The 23,032-nt window shown below is 38.3% G+C and overlaps 1 protein-coding gene across 1 annotated transcript in view; it reads left to right on the top strand.

Annotated features, from left to right (window-relative positions):
- ARHGEF10 (Rho guanine nucleotide exchange factor 10) overlaps window positions 1-23,032 on the top strand; it is a 58,889-nt gene that overhangs the window by 4,706 nt on the left and 31,151 nt on the right. Inside the window, exons 4-8 of the mRNA XM_005426390.3 lie at window positions 1,805-1,980; window positions 17,193-17,308; window positions 18,792-18,919; window positions 19,566-19,666; window positions 20,578-20,699. Of these exons, the coding sequence (XP_005426447.3) occupies window positions 1,805-1,980; window positions 17,193-17,308; window positions 18,792-18,919; window positions 19,566-19,666; window positions 20,578-20,699 (643 nt within the window). The remainder of the gene's footprint in view (window positions 1-1,804; window positions 1,981-17,192; window positions 17,309-18,791; window positions 18,920-19,565; window positions 19,667-20,577; window positions 20,700-23,032) is intronic.

Genomic DNA, 23,032 nt, shown 5'->3' with positions numbered 1-23,032 from the left:
ATTAAAGGTGAAATGCTTTGAAAAAAGCCTTTTTTTCATAGCTCCTTCTGTGCTTTTGTTGGCTGTAACTATTACTGTTACTAAATGTCTGTGCATGCCAAGGTTTTGTTCGCATTCATATGTTGCTTGTATCATAAATTGTTTTATGTAATGGTACATTCTGACAAAGAAAATGTGGATTGTTAAAATCTTCCAAGAACAGCTTTTCTTAAGCATAATATGAGTCGATATCTTAATTCATTACTGAAATGTGAATCCTGTACATACATTGCTAAGTGTATGGTTGCTTGGTCTCATGTCCATGTGAGTGAGAAGTGCCATGAAATAACTACACTTCAGAAAATTGAGAAGCTCATGTCAGTTATCCTGTGGTCCTTGCCTTCACAAATTCTTTACTTTCTTAGTAACACTTGAATATTGTTTTTCACTATTCATATTTTATCTTCTTTCATACCAGTAAAGTCTTGGATTTTCTGTATTTGTACTTGAAGCAACAAAGTGCAGCCTGTTTTTGTTTTCCATTAAAACGCCAAAGTTAAAAGTTCATGATCATGCCAGGTCTCTGACCCTCTGAGAGTCATGCCCTCTGTAAAAGTATGGATCTTTTGCAAGCCATAGAAAATTCCTCTGTAACTAGTGGACCCTAGGCACCTGGGACATTTGAGTGTTCCTGCTTTGCAGAAGATAGATATTTTTGCAGGTGACACGACCCTCCGGTCTTTCTCTGCACACAGCATAGATGACCAGCAGGAGCTGGTGGCCTGTCTCTGAAGTAACAGCAGTTGGATGGGGTGGATGCTATCCCTAGTAACTGAACAACTGTTGTCCTGCCTTGTTTTTTTTTTTTTTTTGTTACTTCTGAGCTAGGTCAAGAATTTATAAATATTTGCTTAAGTTGTGGCAGTTGCGTTCTTTGTTCATACTTGCTTCCTCATTGAAACAAAAGTCTGTGTTGCAGATAGGTAGCTGACTAGCTGAATTCCAGCATTTAGTTACTGTTCCCAATAAGTGCATTTTGCTGATTTCTCTCAAGCAGTTGACTTCTGGATTTCAGTCATTCTTTTTGTGAAATAAACCTTTTTTGTTCACTTTATCATCTCTTTTGTCCTTTATAATAAATGTTTGTTACATGTTGAATAGGAATAAGGGAATGAAGGAAACTAAGTAAAATTAGTATTGATGTCATTTCTATTCCTAATGAGCTTCCTCAGTGTGCTCTTTCCTGTGAAATGCCTGTTGTGATGCACACTTCTTAAGCAGCAGCTCAGGCAGGATTACTCTTGGAAGCTGCAGCAGTTGCAGAGGTCTGCTATACAGAACAGTCTGGGCTGTGGGGCTTGGCAGAAATGTTGGTTTGTCAGCCCTTCAGTTGTCCTTCCTTTTGCCAGCAGTCATTCAAAGGTTCCATCATCTCTACTTCCCTAAACATAGCAGTTACGGCCCAAAAAGAAGTGTTTGAAAAAAATCAGGAAAATGTGAAGCCAAAGTATAATCCCAAGCACTTGTGTTAGGATTTCAGAATGCACATTGATCTTAAAAGATGGTCATTTATGTTTTGCTGTAGAAGTGTGAGGACTGTTGTTGGCAGTCCTGTGGTGCTTGTAGACAAGATTATCTGCACCTGTATGGCTGCTCTTTGCATGCTGGGAAAGGTCAGTTGCAAAAGTCAGCCTGATGCATGTATTTGTTTCAAGTTGTGCACTGTACTCAGGCTGATAAACAGCAGATTTTAGAAGCTAAAATAATAAATAGTATGCCCTGAAACACAGTTGCTTGTCACAGCAATAATTTGTGCATCTTCCAGCTCTTCCTATGAAAGCAGTGGCACCATGACAACTGGCCAGAGGTATTTACTGAAGTGGAGTGTACCACTGGGACAAGTGGACGTCATAGAGTATGGCAGCAGTGAGGGCCAAGGAGACAACTGCAGGTTCCCACCCCAGCTCCCTGCTGAAAATGTGATCATTAACTCTAAGCCAAGTAAGTGACAGGAGTTACTGACTTTTACAGACTACTTTGATAAAATCCATATTTGAAATTCAGTGGGCTACTGAAAACAAAGGAAAGCATTTTGTTGGTGAAGATTTCTGTAACACGAAGAATAGTAAAGCCTCTTTCTTTGGAAACTGAGAATGCATAAAGTGACAGCCAGGCTCCTGCCTTGCAACATGAATTACTTGTATTTGTCATAGATTAGAATTTTATGCATGAATGAGTAAAGAGTTCTAAAGCATGAGAGAGTGCTGATATGCAAAAATGGGGGTTTGATGTGGTGCACCAGTGGTCTTGTGGTCGCTGGTTCTGCCTTTGTTCTTTATCCCACAGTTAGAGCAAAGAAGTTTCTCTCAATGAAGATGACCAAGCCACCCTGTTGCAGTGATTAAGAGTCTGGACACAAGTGGTTACTGCAGGGTAGACTTTATTCACTTCTTTCAAGCCCATGGTATCTTGCCCTTCAAACTTGTGCTTCAGAAAAAACATTAATGAATGTTTTTGAAACTATATGTTAATAGATAATTTCCTCCTAGCCTCTCTCCAAAAATGACCTCAAGCTCTGAAGTTTACAAATTCTTCTGTGCTGTTTAATCCCCCCTACACATCTGCCAACTGCTTTTAAGAGAAATTTGAATTTTAAGACTTTGCTTGTTAGCTAGACTTTCAATATAAGGAGTTATTTTTATGTCCTGTTTATTGCCTAAATATTGTAATATGAAATGCATTCAATATCTCTAGATTGTAATTTGATTCCTATTCATGGATTATAATTCACATGGATTTCAGTCTAGTAGCTTTAGGCATTATTTCACATTACATTTATTTAATATTGCACTCTTGGCTTAATGAATTTTCTCACAGTTGTGCTATGAGGAGGCATAAATGCTACAGCATCAGTGTAGCATTTACTACCCCCTGTATTCTCCAGGATGGTTTTTATCAGGTCTTCCTGCTCCTCCTTTTGTAAATAGCTACAGAAAATTTTATGGGCACTTATGTCTTTATTTCAAGAATGACTTAATTCTTGTAACTCCTTTTAAGCAATAAGGGAATACTTGGAGAATGACATTAAAGCCTTTATCTTATCATTTACCAGCTGCTGTATGCATAACCCTGAGAGAACTATATAAATAAGTCTATTTCTTAGAATTGGGGGTCCCTTTTGTAGGTGAGTGTGGGAGGAACAGATTGTTGAATATTCCTACTATGATTTTGTGCTACAGTTTCACAGCTGATAAGACCAAATCCTTGCATGTCAGCAGAGTCATATGGGGAAGAAAAGCATGAAGGGAGAAACAAAAACTCCTTACCAAAAATTCATGTAGAACTTATTTGAACCTCTTGGCTTTTGAGGTTTTATGTTTGGTGACAAAATCACACAAAAAAAGAAATTACTTTGTACATCATTTGCAAATCAACCTTCAGGTTAAATGATACTCTGTAGGTAAAATGTGAGCTGAAGTAATTTTTCTCTTGTTAAGCTCTGTTATATTAATTCAGTCTTCTAATAAAAAGGATTAAAAGATAAGAAATAAAAAGGATTTGAAGGATACTGGGTATACTGAAAAAAACCCTCCTTCTGGTTTAATCAAACTTTCCTGGAAAATTATCCAATTAAATAGAATATAAACAATCATGAAGGAGGAACATCATAGCCTTGTTTTTGCACATACTACTGTGTTTGCGCTAGCTGTTACTCTGAATGCAGAGTTGTTTGAACTGGCTTTTATAGACAAGTCTGAATACACACCTAATTGTTAATTTGGTAGTTAGTTATTCTGTAAAGTTGTCTCCTTAGTTCCAGTTTAAGTTGGCTGCTAAAGATTACAGAAGCTCAGAAAGCACAGCCCTCCTGCAGAGGGACGGACTGGTAAGACTGTGTGTACTGGTTCAGGGTTGCTTCTTATTTGCGCCCACCAAGTTGCTGCATTTTGTAGTTGATGATGGCATGATCTTTAATACGGTAGTACCACATTGTTAATGAGACTACTGGCTGTTTACTACAAGTTGCAGAGTGGTAACAGCGAAATCCTATCTACTCTGCTTGAAATTTCATATCTTTGCAGTCATCATAAAATTATGTCTCCCTCTGTTTTCAAAGTATACAATGAAATCCCAGTGGCCTCATAGTATGTGGTTTTGATAAAATACAGTGATCAAGAACAGTTTGAGATGCTGCAGGCAAAATCCTGAGACATAAAACCATTTTTCAGACCTGATTTTCAGTTTACCTATCCAGTTTGTGGGTACTGAAAAGATACAGAATAATGGTGATTCCGTGTAAGTAGTACATTAAGTAGTAGAGGGATTACCTCTTGTATTTCTGGAAGACTGAGAATAGTTGGTTAGTATCTGCCACATGCTAGGCTGAGTCTTTGACTCCTGTAAGGTTGGTATTCTGACATTGCTGCTGTGATTAGCAAGGATTCTTGATGGATTCAGGTTGTGTTCTTGCAAGGATTACTGGTTATTAGTTACATTTCCCTTATCATGGCACTTTTTTCTCCACCAAAACCTTTTGTGTGAGTAGGTAGCTGTCACAATTGTATCTTACTGCTTATTTTTGAGCAAATGCAATTGGTGCTTCCAGTTTTCTATGATGTTGCAAGAAAAGGTAGTTTAGTCTAAAGACACAAATTTTACTTTGGGTGCTGAATTAATAGTTAAATTTGAATTAATCTTGTACAGCCTGTAATATGCAACTGAAAGGTTGAAAATTTTTATGAGTATATATAAATCAAAGACATGCTTCAGTACTGTTCTAGGATGAAAAGGCAAGGACTGTGTGAACTTAGTTTTCACTTGGCAAAATCATCAATGGGCAGTTTTCTACCCCATTGAGCTTTGTTCAGCAGTCTTTTGTCTCTGGATTCTACAGAAGAACACATTTAGGTGCTGTTTTTTGGTTTTAAGCCATTTGTATTTTGGTAGGAAAAACTCTGTGGCCTGAGGGTGTATGGGGCAAAGCAGGAACATTTTACTTGAGTGTATTGTGCTGTACTGCCCTGTCCTTGGTGTGCTCTTGCCTTGTTCCTGTTGTTGTCCCCTAGCACAAACAGTAGACTAAATTTTCATAGTTTCAAACATGAAGAGAGATTGAAGTCTTAGCTGTTTGGCGGGGTCCTTTATTTGTACAATTCTAATATTTTTTCTTAGTGGAGTGAAATTGTGCTTGCTTCCTGCAATCGTAACCAGTAAACATTTCACAATCTCAGTCTTCAGGAAAAAGCGCATTTCTCTCAGCAAATTAGTCTAAGTCCTGTTTCATGTATTGGGGTTAGTCTTGCTTGAAAGTCTGTATAGCTCTCTGGCATCCCAGACAGACAGTTTTTGTGGAAGCAGTTATTTAATTATGTGTGCCAAAAAGTGTGATGTGTTAATTTTCGTCATAGAACCATTGGCAGAAAGATGCAAGATAGGAGTTTTTCTCCTGGTAAATCCATGTATTGTTTCTGGTAGGCTGTTGCTGTTCTCTTCACCCCAGTTAGTCCATGTGCAGAAGCACAGACACAGTCATAGTATGGAAAAGTTGAATTAATATAGGAACAGAGGAATGTTTTCAGTGGGAACAGAAATTTGTATATTCTTGGTTTTGATTTACTTGCATTGGTAAGAAATTCACCTCCCTCACCTGTCCGGTGATGCTGTACCCGATGCATCTCAGGACGTGTTTGGCCCTCCTGGCTGCCAGAGCACTGCTGACTCAGATTCAACTTACCACTGACAAGGATCCCCAGATTTCTGTGTGGCTGCTCTCCAGTGTCTATGCTCAGTCTGTTCATGCATCCAGGGGTGCCCTGTCCCATGTGCAGGATCCAGCACTTGCCCTTGTTGAACTCGCTATACTTGGTGATTGCCCAGCCCTGTAATTTGTCACGATTTCTCTGCAGAGTCTGTCTGCCTTCAAGGGAGTTGACAGCTCCTCCCAATTTAGTGTCATTGGTAAAGTTCTTATTATTCCTTGGAGTCATTTATGAAGATACTGAAGAGAACTGAGCGTAAAATGATGCCTTGGGAAACACCAGTACTGACAGGTCACCAGTCTGGTGCTACCATCCCATTAATAATAAATAACCCTTTGTGCCTGACCCATGAGCCAGTTTCTCACCCATCACATGATATGCTTATCCAACTGTTTGCTGGACATTTTGAGGCCTGTGATAAGCCTCAGATCAATAGCTTTACTGAAATCACAGTTCATATCAACTGGCTTCCCCTGATCAACTATCTGGGTTACTTTATCATAAAAAGTAAATTAAGTTTCTTCAACAGGACTTCAATTTCATGAACTTGTTCTGGCTGGGACCAATGACTGTGTTGTCTTTCAGGTGTTTTTCACTAGCTCCGGAATAACCCTTGTAACTTTACCAGACACTGAAGTGGGACTGACAGGCATGTACTTAGCACAGTCATCCTTCTTGCCTTGGGACAGTGTTTGCCAGGTTCCAGTTGACTGTAACCTCTTCACATTCCTAATTGGGTTGAATATGTGGGAAGAGGGCATCAAGAAAGTTCAATGCTACCTGTTCTTTTACAATAAAAAAAAAGGATGGATGAAAGCACAGTGAATACAACTTGTTTTAAATAAGTCATTGCTATGAAATATTATAAATATTTTCCAAAAATATAAATAGTATAGTCAAAGGGCAAATTTTTAACTTCTTACCAAAATATTCAGTATTACCCCTCTAGAAGAATCAGAAGACAACCTTTCCTTGCAATTCATCCATGTGTACATAAAATCACTGTGAATATGTGTATTTTACTGCCTTTTAATTGGGAATATAGGAATGGAAGTCAAATATACTGGCCAGAGTTTCATTTTCTCAGACTTCTGGCACATGTTATGAGTTTGCAGCACTTCATGCAAACTGTTGATGGGTTGTTAATTGTGGTTTGTGCTGAAGCAGATGCTGGTTTGGTGCCACAGCAACAGCAACCACCCCTAGTTGCCTGTTCTTGGGTCCCCCAGAATGAAAAGGGTGAGTGAAAAGTTTCTCACAGGACTTTTATTTAAGAAGACCAGACTAGCGAGTCTCTGTAGAACCAAAGGGAGAGGGCTAGGCAACCTGCTGTGTCTGGGTGGGAAACCAGTGTCTGGCAGCAGTGTTCTGCTTTGATCAGGTTGATTAAGAGACATAGACAGCATAGACAGTTACTTAAATGAAAAAAAAACATCAATTTGAGCCATTTATCTAAAGACTGAAAGGGGAAATGAGCTGGACCCATCTGTACTATATATCCATGCAGTGATAAGCACTCAGGAAAACAGTGACATCAAAAATCAGGTAGGTATGCTTATGGCTGCATTTTCATGTCATTTTTTTCTTTCACAGGTTTACAGTTTGTAACTGAGAGCAAAGCTCAGCACTGCTAAAACACGGCTGTTCTCCTTTCTCATTCAGAGTTCCAGGGATACATTTGTACTCTGTTTCCCCTTGATTGTGTTCTTGATCTCTGTGGGGTTTGTTTACTGTCATATATAGTAGTGACATGATGCTGAAGTGCAGAAATTATTTCTCTCTTCCAAGTTTCCTTCTGCTTGATGCATTCGCTTTGTGTTTTGAGTGCCTTTGAGTGTTGCCAGGGAAACAGGGAGGGATGTATGATGGGCTAGAGTGTGCACTTGTTTCTGTCAATATCTTGCTCAGTGGAATGGCATCTCTTTTCAAAAATGAAGATAGTGCTGCTGTGATAGCCATTGCCTTTAAAGCTGGGGTTTTTTTGCAGGCTTGTCTAATGAAAGATACAAAATTGAGGAAGAAAAAAAAAGTCAGCTTTATGATCCCATAAGGCACAGCAATAGTAATACAATATCCAGAGCAAGCAAAACTAATATTAAGTGACATGTCAACTCCAGCGCTGGTGATAGGATTTTAGAAAGACAGATGTGGCATGACTTGCTAATTGAACTAGCTTTAATCTCAAAGAAATATATAACGATTAATAATGTAAGGCTTTATTTTCAAGTTAATAATATAGAAGGCAATGCACTATGCACTAAATGAGATTTAATATGTTTGTAAATGTAAACTGTCGCTGATATATACAAACAAAAGACCAAAGAGTTTAAATAAATCTAGTGCCAAAAAGCCTGTTCATCTGAGCAAATGAGGTGACATTAAATACTTGACTTTGTTAAGAGGACATAAGTTTCTATCTAGTGGATTAGGCAGGGATCAATTTAGGAGTTACATGCTTGTCTCTCCCGTGCAGGATGAAATTCTTCTCTTTGCTTTTTGTATTTTTTATAGCAATTAGAGGATTTGTCATCCACTTCCTATAAACCTTGTTCTGTGTTGCCAGGGATCTCATCCACGTCATGACACAGAGTAGTAAAATTATTAGAAACCCAGCTGGTATGAAAGAGGGAGGTGAGCTCCTCACAGTGCCATTTCCACATGACTTGTTATAGTCTGGTGGGAGCTCCAGTGTAAACCTCTGGCAGCTTGGCCAGTTTACAGCTGCCTGCAGACCTGTCTTGGGACCCTGCAGTACTGCCATTGTTTAAATGCCTTCCCACGTGTACTTTCATTGCCTGTTTATATCAGTGTTTGTCTTTCTGCACCCAGTTTCTCCCTCACCCTTTGTGCCATGCAGGTGCATCCTAGAGGTCCTGTGTGACTTCTCTCCCTCCTTAGGAGGGCAGGGGCTTCCAGGTCCATGCTGTCCTCAGCCTTCCTCTTTGGGCCTTGTGAGTCAAAATAAGAGCATGGCACTTCTTTTCTTTCACTCTCAAGTCTTTGTTTACAGCATTTTTTCTTCCTCCTGGGAACAGAGCCAGGAACTGCAGTCAGTACATTGTCCAGGAAGACCCCTGACCATTGGCCCAGCTAGTGTGACGCTGGGGAGCCAGGCTGTGGGGTCCACTCTTGTGAGCATATCAGGGCTCCAGTGTTTCTCCCGCATGTTCCCTGCTGCTTTAATCTCTGACACAGTACACCTGCTTCTGTCAGAAGGAAAAATATTTATGGCCTTTTATATCTGAAATTCCCAGTATAGTCAGGATTAGCTGGAGCTTAATATAATCTTGAAGCCATGCTCTCAATGTAGGAACTACTTCTCACTATCTCCGAGGCTTTACATTTCCTTGGTGGTTTTGCATTATTTTGTATAATTTTATTCACAAATGGTATAGCACTATGAATTCAATACCTTACTCGCTTCTTGCAGTTGCAAGCTGTTGATTTTATCTTGCTAGTCCTCAAGATATGTGAATAAGCAGTTTTGTGGTTAGATGGTAATTTTTATGCAACCTATTTCTTCGGTGTTGGATCTGGTACAAGGAGAAAGACAGGTCTCAGCATTCATGTAATTACCAGTTGAGAAAAAGGTATTAGCAACTGACAGTGAGGTAAAGTATGTTAAAAATACTCTGTCAGAGTTGAGACTTGTGAGGGTTGTTTCCCATCTCTGCTCTGTGTACTGGGTGTTGTGTGGTATTTGGTTCTGTGATTAGGACCTGAAGAACTCCCCTGTCTTGCATGGCAGTGAGAATAGTTAATTTAATACATTAGTTTGAGAGACTCAGATTATAAATTTCAATAATTAAGAACATAAATTATGTTTAGATGCATACATGATTAAAGTATGATTAGACTGAACAGTGTCATTTCATGTTTATGATAAAGCTCTTCGTGGTGGTTGATGGTGGAGAGTCCTGACTATATCCTGACTGCTTGCTTACACCATGTCTGAACTGAATAGTTTGCATTCTAGTAAGCTTGAGGGGTTTATTGCTTACCTCCTAATACTTTGTATGTGCTTGTGCTGCTTCTTTCCACGCTAGGTTACTAAGCCTAAGTTAGGGTTGTACTGCAAGGGTATGTGCAAGTAGCTGTACGTAGCAGCTTTTCCTTGATGGCTGCCAACTAAACTCTTGTTCTCTGACATCATTCCTGAGTTCCCATTTGCTTAAATTTCCAAACCTGGAGACTGATGCCTCTCAAAAACTTGGTTAGTTTGGACCTAAGAGTGTGATATAGTATCAGGAGACCAAGTTGACTTATGGTGGCTCAGATTTTTTGGGTGAATGCGACTGTGGAGATCATGAGTTGGATTTAGCATGAAAAAGTAAACCAGGGAGGGCAGAATGTCTGCTTTTCTGTGATGAACTTTAAATTGACCCATGGACTTGTTTAGGTCAAAAGCCAGGATTTTAGACAACTTTTTTTTAATTACTATTTTAGTCAAATTCCAACTGGCTGTTCAAAAACTCTCATAAAGGAGAAACATGAAAACTGAACTTGCCCATGTGCTCCTCTGATGCATCTGTGGAAACAGGAACATCATGAGTGAGCAGGTGAAGGCACAAATATGAGGGGGATGGTGATGTGGGTGCTGTCAGGGACTTTGCTTGCCTAACACAGCGTGCAGGAAGTTGGTAGTTCAGCATCTAAAAACCTCATCTGCTTTTTTACTGGCTTTAACACTCATACAGAATTGTTGGGGACAATGTATATGAGGTAGGGATGTGCCTCTAGTGTATAACAGGTGCTTGGATGTGTCAAGTTCTGTGCAAGATAAAGTTGTAGTACAGAAGGGGGCCCTCATCACCAGCCTTCTAGCAAAAGCTAGGTGTTCTGGGACAAGGGAGTTTGCAAAGGAAACATGTTTACATAACATCAGTATGAACTGTTAAATGAATTAGTGTTTCTGGTGTTTCCAAGATTCACAATCTTTTTGCCAACTCTGTTTATTTATTGCTGAAATAGATAGCTTGCATATAAAATGGCGCATAAAGATTTCCTTTTCTGTTTGTACTCAGAAAAGTAGCTCCACTAGACCTGTGAAAGGAGAATGTTGTTTCTCACTTTGATAAGTTCTCTTCCACTGAACAGCTGTAAAGCAGTGGTGTGTTTTGCATACCAGTGTATCTATAGGAACAGGATTTAGTACCAAGTATAGGGGAAGAATTCTTCAACTGCAGTGATTAAATCTTGGGCCTTATTAATAGTTTCTGGGTTTTTTTCCTTGTATTAATTATCAAGGTCTTCAGTATACAGGCAACTATTTTACTTTAGATACAACATTGTCTTTCACAGTCTCCATTCTTGTCCTTTCTAATGGTGGGCATTATAAATTAAGCAGTGGGATGCTGTCTGCTTATTATTACTTCAGGAAAAAAAAAATCAACATAACATTTCTAGGACAATCAAAGCCAAATTTAAAGAATTGAACAGTTCTGTCTACACTTAAATGGTTTTAAATATATTACTGCTGCATCATCATAGTTTAACATGAATAGGTTAACAATTTCACAATATCTGTCTGGTTTATTATGAACCGATCAAGAATTCATCTAGTATCATGATACTTTGCTTTCCAGAAGACTGTGCACGCTTCTCAGGTTTAAATATAGTTGAAATGTTGTGTAAGGGCCTGTTTTTTTATTATTTGCTCCAAGTGTGTAATCCTATACAAGTACCAGTTTGATATGCCTTCCTCAGACACAGCAGCTTTTAAAGCTACCTCCCACATATGTAACTTCTTCCCCCATCCCAGGTGATTTTTATGCTCTATATGAGGATTGAAACTTTCCCAAATCTCTTCCTTTCATAACATTTGACGTTTCAGTGTGCTGCCTAGATGCACACAGATGGCTCAGTGGGAGGAAGCAATACAAATGTGCTCAGACTCGAAGGCCAGATTGCAAATGGCAAGTCAAATTTGGGATATACCAACCTTTCAGAGTGGCCTTCAGATCTGGCATGTTCTTCAAGCGTATCATTAATTTTGTGTTACCCCTCAGCAACACTGGAACTGTAGTCAGGAAAAGAGCCTTTCTCAGATTCAGTTGTGGTTTTTGCATTTGAGCATTCATGGTCTTCCATTCTGTGCAACACTAGCCTGATTTCAGGGCTATGTGTCTCAGAAGCAAAGGAGTCTCCATAAAGACCTTGAATTTTCATGATGCAGTGGTTTTCACTTCATTTCAATATAGCTTTTCCAAAAGCAATTTGTATTGATATATTGTGATTCTGAACTATGTGGAGAAAAGGTCATTACAATGATTATACTCAAGGCAGATGTTGTCTGTATTAGTTACTTTGCAGTAAAAGAGACACCCATCAGTCTGTCTATTAACAGTATTTTGTTTCAACATGATGGAAAATACAGAAATGTTTGCAAAAATAGTTGCAATACTGAAATTATTTTGACTGATGCTTTTATTTTCTTTGTGTGACATTTGTATTTATATATATATATTTTTATATATATATATAGTATTACTTGAAGAAAATCCTTCTAATTTGGGAGTAAACAGGCGTTTAGTATGGGATGGGACCAGCTGAGCCATTGTGTTTGCTTGCCCAGCAATAGATGTTCAAATTATGGGTGATTGCATCTACTCTGTCTTTAGTAGCATAAATCTGTGATAAAATACTAATTCACAAATGGGAATCAGAACACACAGCAAGAGCTTGTAGAAAATGTTTACAAATAAAAAATCACCATAGAAAATAAATGTGTCCCTTTGTAATTCTTAGAAAGGAAGGATAGGGTGTGGGCAGTTCAGGATTGTGATAACCAGTATGCTTGAATTGGCCATGGAAACTGAAAATTTAGGGGAAGCGGATGGACAACAATCCTGAGGGAGCAGCTGCTGTGCCAGCACCTATTCAAGCAGCTGCTATTGTGCAGGGAGAGAGCTGTGACTGCTCCCCAGTGATGCAGCCCTCTGCCAGAGGTGGGAATCCTCCCCTCTGCCCAGTCACTACCACACAGACACTTCTCTAGCATGTGTGTATTTATTCACAAGCTTCCCAATTCCACTTTTGCCTGAACCAAGTTAAACTGACTTTAACCACACCCAGGGAGTTTCCTGCAGGCTTTGAAAATGCCTGGATGTAAATCACCTAAAATTGCTTATTTTCCAGTTGTAAAAATTGCTTCATACCAGGAAAAAAGGATGAATTTGAAGCTGTGGTGCTGAGAGTAATACTGGGAAAAAAGCAGGTAAAATAAATGTTTGGTATTATACTCAAATGTATCTTGACCTAAGAAGAAGTTGTTCTAAAAGGCAAATCTTCTCCCCAGTTTTACATAGCAGCCCAACCAATTTAAACTTTAACCTCCTTTCTTCCCTCCAAACCAATTTGTGGTTTCGTTTTCTTTTTTAACCTTGAGTGTATTTGATTGTAATGCTGAGCAAGGAATTGGGTGTCTTGCAAGAATTACTGGTTGTTGGCAGTAAACTTGCCTGTTGCAGGGAGGCACAAATTCCTCTGGTAAAATCTTAGCAACAAAGGAGTTGGTGAAAAAGATTCTTGCTAGATTACATGTGGCCAAGATTTCACCCTTGGTCTGTAGGTGGAATGCAAAAAAGTTGCCTTTGAAGCCACATATGTGGTTATTGGTTACAGCATGCTGCCTTCTCTCCTGCCCAGGCACACTCTGTAGCGCGTAGGATGTGTAGAGTTGGGGAGATCCTTCTCTAAAACCATGAAGGGCTTTTTTCCCATAGGAAAAATAAGTTGTTTTAGAGTTTGGTAATTAACAAGAGTGGCTTGGAAAGAGAAGGAAATGTCTTTATCATTTGTGAAACATTTCACAGTACAAAAGAAGCCGACCGTGTATCTGCTTTAGAATGAAGCCAAGAGCTTTTCAGTGCACTCTCTGGGGATAAAAGGAGGAGTGAACACCCACCCCAAAATAGCCAGCAATTGAATGGTCAGGGAACATGTGTGGGCTGAAGCAGCCAGTCTGGGGCTGTGAACTGAGAAACATCTGATGAGCAGAGTAGTGTTTTCCCCCACCTCCTTCACTCAAGAAAAACCCTCCATCAGACAATTCTCAGGATCAGCTGGTAGTCAGTGTTTGGTTAACCACTGAGAAGCCAGTTCAATTTTAAAGGACATTGTGAGTAACCCTTGCAGGACCCAGTTCAGAGATAAAGTTGCTATATCTTGCAACTGTTATCCAGACACAATCCAAGTGATTGCTTTTTGGAGAACTTGCTTCTGATGAATCTACATCATTGTTGATTTCTGAAGCCTTATATTTCTATGCCAGTTTTGCCCACTAGGGACCTCAGTGAAGGGCTGATATTAGTGGTGCCTATTGATCTAGTCCTTGGGTATTAAAATTTCTTCCTAACTTGGCTGTTTCTCTTTTCTAGAACATCAGAGGACGGAAGCAGACTCTCATTAATTATTTACAGTTTTGATTTTGTGCTTCCTTTCCTGTACTAAGAATATGATCTTTTAATGAATGAGCCTAAAATTACTTTTGTTTGGTTTTTCTTGTGACAGCCCTTCAGATGCCAGGTTAGTTTATTTGCTTTGACATTCATATTGCATCCTTTTTATCTTTACTTATTAATAGCTTATAAAATATGCATGATGCAGACAAAAGAGACTCAGGTGACAATTACTGAATGAAATTCAAGATTTATGCCTTATTTCCAAGGCTGGAAGAAAGATATTTGTAAGATTATTTGAAGCTTCACGAAGAGGATTGTCAGACGTAGTGGATATATATGTACTGCCCAGAGCAAGCCCATCTGTGTAGGCACTTAAAGCTCGCTTTATGGCATCAGTTGAACACTGTGGCATAAAGTCCTGCAGCATCTGGGGCTTGCCTGGATGCTGCTTGTTATATGTTGAGTTAATATCTGTTCTCCAGACAATAATAACCAAAATATCTGCTGTCTTTATCAAGCTACAAAGAGTGACCCTGGCTTTTATAATTTAAGAATAATGTAATTTTCTTGGGTGAAAATATCTGTCCTGTACAAGTGAAGCCTCACCGACTCAGCTTTTCACAGCCTGATTGTTCTAAGTTTTCTCTTGATTCAAGCCCACAGAGCTAAATTTCAAAAAGACTTGAAGTGATTTTTTCATGCCTGATATTTGGTTTGGTTGGTAGTGGAGTTTGTAAATGCCAGGTGACGGGACTTCTGCCAAAAACTCAACTAATCAAACAATTATTTCTGTTCTGTGTAAATTTTTTTCTTGCAGAAGTTATCTTTTCGTTTGAGAAATTTGGAGCAAGAATGATATAATTTGTGTTGTTTACAGTACCAGACACACTGTCATGGCTTTTAGCTAGATTTCAACAGATTTCCTGTTAATACTGATCTGCACCTGTCTTTGCAAGTAACCCCGTAAAAATCAACAATTTGATGCATCTAGGAACTTGTGATTCTGGTACTTAACAAATTACAATTATTGTGGATGTTAGCAAGAAAAAAGGTGTAAGCTATCAGAAGATAGATACAAGGACAGAAGAGAGATTTCTCAAGTATTTGGGTTGAAGAAAGTAAAAATGCAGCTTAATTGAAAGTATGGAGTCTGTGGTTCAAGAAAAGTGTTTAATTTGGTTTTTTTTGAAACAAAACTGCGAACATACTCAACTGACCATAATTTCAAAATTCTTTTTCCTAGATCTACTTTGGAGTTGTTTCTTTTCATGGTGTACAATAAATGTAATTATCTTTTCTTATGGACTAATTTGGTTTTCAGGGTAAGAAAGGCTAGATTGTTCTTTTAATTAGCATTCAGAGCAGGCAAAGAAGAGGATGATAATCACGTCTATTATCTGGATGGGTAAACAGTAGTAAAGGGCAGTTATTCCCTGTCTGATGCTCAAGTGCAATGCACAGAAATAATTTTATTGATCCAATTTACCAGAAGATTTAAGGGCCAGATAATAATTTGGAATTTTATGGGAATGTGTAATATTTCAGGTTTATGTTGTACTTTCCTGCAGTGAAATGGAGAACTAAACAAAGTAGCCATTAATATTTTCTTTGAGTATTGAAATTTTATGCTTTTCAGGGTTTGAGACAGACTTCCACCTTAATATAATGAATTACATTAAAGAAAAACATTGTGATGGCCTCTATCTGTGTGATGCCTCCAAACAGGAAAATGTCTTTAGAAAATAGTTATTTTCATACCTAACTAAACATACGCTAATGTTTTAATTAGAATTGTTTCATGCATGTTATTTTTAATATTTATTCTGATTTAGGCTATTTGGCCAGCTTTGTGTTTGGTTTGTGTTTTGTACCCTGCCCTGCAGCAGGCTGGGGGGAGCAGAGGTGCCAGCAGTGTGTGTGTGGCACCTGGGCTGTGCCCAGGCCCCTCTGCCCGGCAGCCAGAGCAGGTGGCACAGCTCGTGCCTGTGCTCCTCAGCTGTCTGCAGAGCCAGCAGCCAGCACTGTATTCAGATCCTGTTCTTGCCAACACAGCAGTGAAATCCTGCTGATCCAGGGGCGTTTGCTGCCCACAGACTGGCTTCCAAAGCTGTGCTAAGGATGAAGGATCCATAGTTTGGATACTACATTGTGTGAGCTAAAGAATCTGCAGGAGTTTCCTGGCAAGATAATCCAGTCCTGTTCCTGTCATTCAGCCCAAGGGAAACATGCTGACTCTGTATGAGTCGGGGTGGGTTTTTTAATAGGACAGTGAGTGATGTTTCCAAAGGAATTACGTAACCATTCCACTCCTAGCATCATGATAGTCAGAGTATGTTAGCAGGGGTTTGCAAGCTTTATGCATTTAAATGGACACCTTATCCTAGTAAACAGTGTGTTTTTCTGAGTTACTGTTCCCTTATACTTGTTGATTATTAGCATAAAATATTTTTGTTGTGGTTCAGATTTGCTGCTGATTTTAGAACAGATCCTTTATTGATTTAAGCATGATTGCAGTAAAATTTGAAGTGGTTTGGTGAAATTGCAGGCTTGTGTTAGTGTTAGGCTATAGATATATGACCCAGAACTGTCTCATGACCAATAAAGCAAATTTTTAATTTTAAACCATCACAGCAAAAGCTACAGATAAATGTTTTTGCTTGTCATGTAACCAAAGACAACCTCCAGTAAAGATGTTTGCATTAATGTGTTACAGCAAGTCTGATGTTTGGTGCTAAACAAAACTTCCATGGCAGCAGGAGATTTTGGGGCCAGTGAAGCTTTGATATTTGTTACAATTCTAGTGTGGGATATTAAAACTTCAGATAGTGCTCTCCATCATAGTAGATTAACACTTGAATCTTGTTTGTAGCTAAAAAGGCAGTAAGATGATCTAAAAGGAAATGCAAATTATAATGCCTGTATGTGCAAAGAAATAAACCACTCTGTTTTTAAGATGTAATATATGTTTATATTGTCTTTGTGATGCGTTCCTCATTCAACTGAAAATTGTATATTTTTGTTATGTATAACCTTATGGTTTTATTCATTTCAGACAAGCTCTATATGGGACCAGGGCAGCTGTACCATGATCTGCAGAACCTTTTACATGACTTGAATGTACTTGGTCAAATTAGCCAATTAATAAGCAGCCTTAAAGGAAACTATCAGGTAATAAACAAAGCTGGATTTATTTTTCGAGTCTGTTCTTGTAAAGTTGTATAATTGCCTCTCCTTAGGGTTTGTGCAAAGCATTCTTTAGTTCTCTCTGCAAAAAGTGGAATATTTTTTACCTCTAGTATTACCTCTAGTTAACAGCATTTACTGTTGACTGTTAAGTGTTATAAATAGATTACAGCTGTCCTTCTAATCTTGCTTTTCTTTATTGTTTTCAAGTGTAGGTGGATACTACAAGTGTCTGCATTTGTTCAGTAGCTGATAAGCTTATATGGAAACAGAATTACATTTTGATGTTAAGAAATTGGATTCTTGCAGTTAGACATGGTAGTAGGAGGATGGTTGTTTGAGGAAGCTCTTGATCCCCATCCAAGCTCATAATCCTGGCTTTTGGGGGGAAACTGTACTTAAAACTGAGTATAAATCACAAAAATATAAAAGGATTTTCAGAAGAATTCTGAAACTATTTCGCTTTAGCTTTGTTCACATCCCTTTGATTTAGCTTATATTCTGGCAAACAAATACAGTACTTAACACCAAATGAAGCCTTGAGACTTCAAACAATTACTTTTTTGCTTGGGTTTTATACATTTTATATGTGGTTACATGTAGTTTTTAACTCCTACTTGTCAAAGAGTGCTTTTGGAAGAAGCTTCACAGGTATTAGAAAGTGAATTGCATCTGCATAATTGGGAATATGTATAGCACAGATATACCATAAGACATTCACCCATCACCATTTAAAAAACCTTCCTGCCTGCACTGACAGTCAGAGGCAACTATGCTTTGAAAACTTAAAAATCAGTCATTGTTTCAGGGTAGATGTGTGTAAGATCATTACAGGAATTTAGTTGAGGAATGAGGTCAGCTTCTTGATATTTGAAAAACTCTTAAGTTGTCATAGAATTCTGATGTTGGAAAGTGTGTGTACTTCTGTGTACTTGTTAGTCTTGATGCTTTGTACATTCAGTTGAGCTTTTACTCTCTGCAACAGAACGCTCACCTTGCAGTTATTGTTTCAGCATCTTAAACAGATTTAGATCACGCATCTTTCATGATGGCCCTCTAAACATTTTGACTCAAAGATTTGAACAAAAGCATATTTTCCATATGATTTGTAGATGTTTTCAGAATATTTTCTTTAGCAGCAGAATTTGTGATGCTGGAATAAAGTAAAAGGCTTGTGCATATACCTGATACAAATTCACATTTTTTAATTTGACAAACACTTGGGAATGTCATTTATGGATCATCAAACTGAGCAATGTGAGATTAAATGTTTAGATTAAATACATTAGAAAATATTTTACAGATATTTCTGAACTGTGTTTACAATTATGGCTAAATTATCCATGATGGAAATGTGGTCTAATTGAAGGCATGTGTCATTGTTTGTTATATGCAGGAATCACCTTATTATCCTGTTTACAACAGGCAGGTAGGCTGGTGTTGAATCTTAGTTTTTTTAATTTTTCAGAACTTAAACCAATCTGTAGCACATGACTGGACCTCGGGTTTACAAAAACTGATATTGAAAAAAGAAGATGAAATCAGAGCAGCAGATCGCTGTAGAATTCAGCTGCAACTCCCAGGAAAGCAGGACAAGTCAGTAGAAATCTTGATTAAAACACTTTCTAAATTGGTTTATGTATTAGGCAGGCATAGATGTACGAGTGAGGATTTGGGAATCTGTAGCTCTTCCCTCCCTTCTGTCTCCATAGTAAGCCCCTGAGTTTTGCTCTTATGCCATAATGCTGCCAGCTTTAATCTTCCAAAGAAGCACTGTCACTTTTCTCCTGTTCCTCAGCCCAGCTTTAATGTTCCATAGCAGCGCTGTCGCTTTTCTCCTGTTCCTCAGCCCAGCTTTAATCTTCCAAAGAAGCACTGTCACTTTTCTCCTGTTCCTCAGCCCAGCTTTAATGTTCCAGAGCAGTACTGTACCCTTTCTGCTGTTCCTCAGCCCAGAGTTCTGAATGCAAGAAGCAAGAGAGGAACTGTGGCAGTGGCAGCTAATAGGGAACAGTCACTGTTGTATTCCTTCTCCAGTTCTTCTCATAACATTTCATGTAAAGTATGTGGCATATGGCATATCATAGCCTGCACACTTAAATCAGAGCTGAGTCTTTGTCTAAGTATTAGAAAATAATGAAATTTCATCTTGCTCAACATTCTTAGCCATGGCTGTATCATACCCAATGCATTTATAGGGTTTTTGTTTGTTTGTTTGTTTTGTTTTTTTCCTGTACTGCAGGTCTGGGCGGCCAACCTTCTTTACAGCTGTGTTTAATACATTTACCCCTGCTATCAAACAGTCTTGGATCAACAATTTACAAATGGCTAAACTGGCCCTTGGTAATTCCTACTTACTCAAATTTTCTAACAAGTTAAAATAGCTCTCAGTGTACAGTGTAATTTTTTTTTTTTTGGAGATGATTTTCCTTTTTTGGTGAAAACTGTAGATGTTTAAAATTGCAATACAGTAAATAGTAGTGATTCTGTATCACTACAAAGTAATAAAATAGATGAAACAGGGCACTCATTATGAAGGAATATATTTTCAACAGTATTTTAATGACATCTGGTATTCATTATCAATTGTTGCATCTAAATCAACAAAATAGTCTCTAAGTCAGAGCAATAAAAAATATGCTGTCCTTTGATGTTATTAATCTCCTGTGTTTGCACAAAGGGATAGGTTTCCAAAGATACATGGACTTTTCAATGCCTAAGTTGAGAAACATTAACTTGCTTGAAAGCAAGTTTCACCAGCACATGGTCAAAATAGAATGCTTTTGTGATGTCTCATGGAAGACAAGCAAAATAACAAAAAAGAAGAGAGAATGGATGTTTCCATCACTCCAGGACAAGGATCCTTAAAATTATGATAACTGGCAGCTGGTAGTGATGTTTCTTAAACAGGCAGAGAAATGCTGTTCAACGAACAGATTTCTTAGAGTCTTGAGGAAAGGTTTGATGTGTCTTTTCCTCTTTCAATATTCGATTTACAAGATCATTAAGAGACTACTCTTAACATTTTGCTAATGTAAGACGTTCCTTTTTTGTAATATCAGTATGTATGTAATATATTCAATTCAATTTCTGCTTATAGTTTTATGTTGTCATTTATACATCTATGGCATAAGAACAGCCTGATCTGTATTGACTCGTCCTCACAGAATTCTTTTCTGTTTCTGTGGTAAGGTGGAAGTGATTATTCAGTGAAAGGATTGTGGAGTGTTTATTGTTTTTTCTTTCCATTACAGCAGAGGATAACCTGTTAGGTTGGTTCTGCATAGAAGATGATGGGAATCAAATAAAAAAGGAAAAACATCCTCTCCTTGTTAGACACATGCCAGTGATGATGGCCAAGCAGCAGGAGTTTAAGGTGAACAGAATTTTGATATGAGATTACAATTAGGTTTTCTTGTGTGATATAATATCTAAAGAATACCGTACTGTAAATACATCTGTTAGTTCACATCTGTTACTTCTCTTGAGCAACTACCTTGGTTTAACGCCATTAGCAATTAAAGGTCCAGAAGAGTCACAGGAATGCAAAATGCTGCAATCTTTGAGGCACTAAGGAGCATAATGTTTATTTTTACATAGTATGACATTCACTTTCATATGTAAGTGAATCACTCAGTGTAAACAGAACTGTTGGGAATTTTTAGTTCATCTTGGGATTTCCAAGTGTGTGTGTTTGGGGCTTAGAAGTAACCTAAAGCTTACAAAGAGCAGGAATCTGATCTCCATGAAAGCTGTCCTTTCCTGGTGTAACTATGCTAAATCCTTCTCAAATTTCTGATTTTTATCAGTGCACAGAGAACAATATTTTAAAAATATTTTTTTAAAATTATGTTTTGTGGAATCTTGTATAAAATGTCATATTCTGGACAATGATATGGACGTTGTCTGAATGGTTCATTTCCCAAAGTAATGTGTCTGTTTGAAGCCTTATTGACCACTGTCTTTGATGATGAAAATAAGTACAATACCAAACCAACAGATGGAAGGGAAGAGTGCTGGATGCTGTTTTTCCAGTGTACCAATAGGATTTCTTATTGACCAGCAGTCAGTAAGTCTTGTGCAAAAAGAGTAATGGAAATGAAATTGTGCATGTGTGGATAGAATCCCAGAGTTAAGTTAATGTCATTGCATGGGTACTGCTTAGAGAGGTGAGTCTGCAGGCCCTCACTGCTAGAACAGCCTACACAGGAGAGACGCTCAGCTGACAGCTTCGCTGCACATGTGAGTATACAAATTGGATGTTGGGGGAAAATAATTGGTGGTTCAAAATGCAGTAGAAATGTGTAATGGTGCTATGACAATCTATTCCTCTGTACTGGCTTTCAGAGCAGCTAAACTTTACTGAAACTCTCTGATTTCCCATACAACCAGTCATGCTTGTCTTATTAAACAGCTTTTTCTGAGGTTTACTTTCTAAAGTCACCACTGGTGAAATAACCAGCTACTTTAAAATTTTTTCAGAAACTTAATCATGTATGTATTTTCTTAGAGCCCAGGCATTTGTAAGTCCTGAAAATGCATGCTAGGATCTGTGAAGGCCCAGGCTTAACTCTTGTAATCAAGTTAGAACACTGTCTTCTTATTTTGAAAGGAAAGGGAAGTTTGTCACCTTTACAGTTGGCTGAGATCTTTGCCTGGGTCACCTCAGGAGAGCAGAGTATGTGACAATATTGGCCTCAGCCCTGAGCTAAATTTGCCATTTTTGCAACTCCTCAAGTAATGTGGGGGGGAGCCCAGGTGCCATTCCTGGTTCTCCCAAATCCTTGATAATACTAGAAAATATGACTTAAGTATTACGGTAGCCTCAGCTGCAGTTTGGCTCTCCAGCCCCAGCTGAGGGTGGGAAGAGAAGCTCTGCTGGGCTAATCCTGTTTGTTGGCTCTCTGTGTGCTGCTCAGGCTGCCCAGTGGTGTAGGGGAGACATCGGAGCAGGTTTATGTCACAGGCTTCTGTCAAGACTGAGAGCTAAACTACCAGGGTTTAACTATGGAAAAAACATCACTTTAGACTAAGATGCAAAGTGACACAAGGTGTAACAAGGAGCCTGGGAAATATCCAACATGCAGACTGTCTTATTTTTCACTAGTGATTTATTTCATTGTCACAGCCGCTGTAAATCACTACAAGTAGATAGCTTCAGCATGTGTTAAATGAGACATGCTAAGACAGGCATGGAAGCTCTTTTTTCTTTCTCTTTTTTTCATCTATTGATTTCAAATTTTTATCTGTATATAGTGAATTGCTTTGCTGAATAAATAATGTTTTCTCAAAGTGATTTACAAAGGCAAATCACTTTGTATTGCCTGCTGACTTCAAGGAGACTGTAAGATTCTTTGCACTTTGGAAAATTGAGTAAACTTGGAATTTAGAACTCAAATTTTGCCAGCTTGTTTTGTCATGTTTTTTTTTCATTTTGTTTATTTTTTGGGTGTTTTTTTTTTTAATTGGTGGGTTTTTTTGTTTTGTTTTGTTTGGATTTTGTTTTGATTTTTTTGTTTGTTTTGTTTTTTGTGCTTTCTTTTAATTGTTCACTATTTGGAGGTGATGTTGCTAGGCTATGGGGAGTTAATACTAACTGAGTACTCTAAGTTAATACTAACTGAGTTTTCACTAGTACTACAGTATAATCACAAGGACATTGATGTCCAAGATGAGAACATTAGTTTGAATCCTAGAGAATCTAGTGTA

Source organism: Geospiza fortis, unplaced genomic scaffold (assembly GCF_000277835.1).
Source record: "Geospiza fortis unplaced genomic scaffold, GeoFor_1.0 scaffold56, whole genome shotgun sequence".
Lineage (NCBI taxonomy): Eukaryota > Metazoa > Chordata > Aves > Passeriformes > Thraupidae > Geospiza > Geospiza fortis.
The sequence above is the reverse complement of the archived record's forward strand: the minus strand, read 5'-3'. Positions and strand labels throughout refer to the sequence as shown.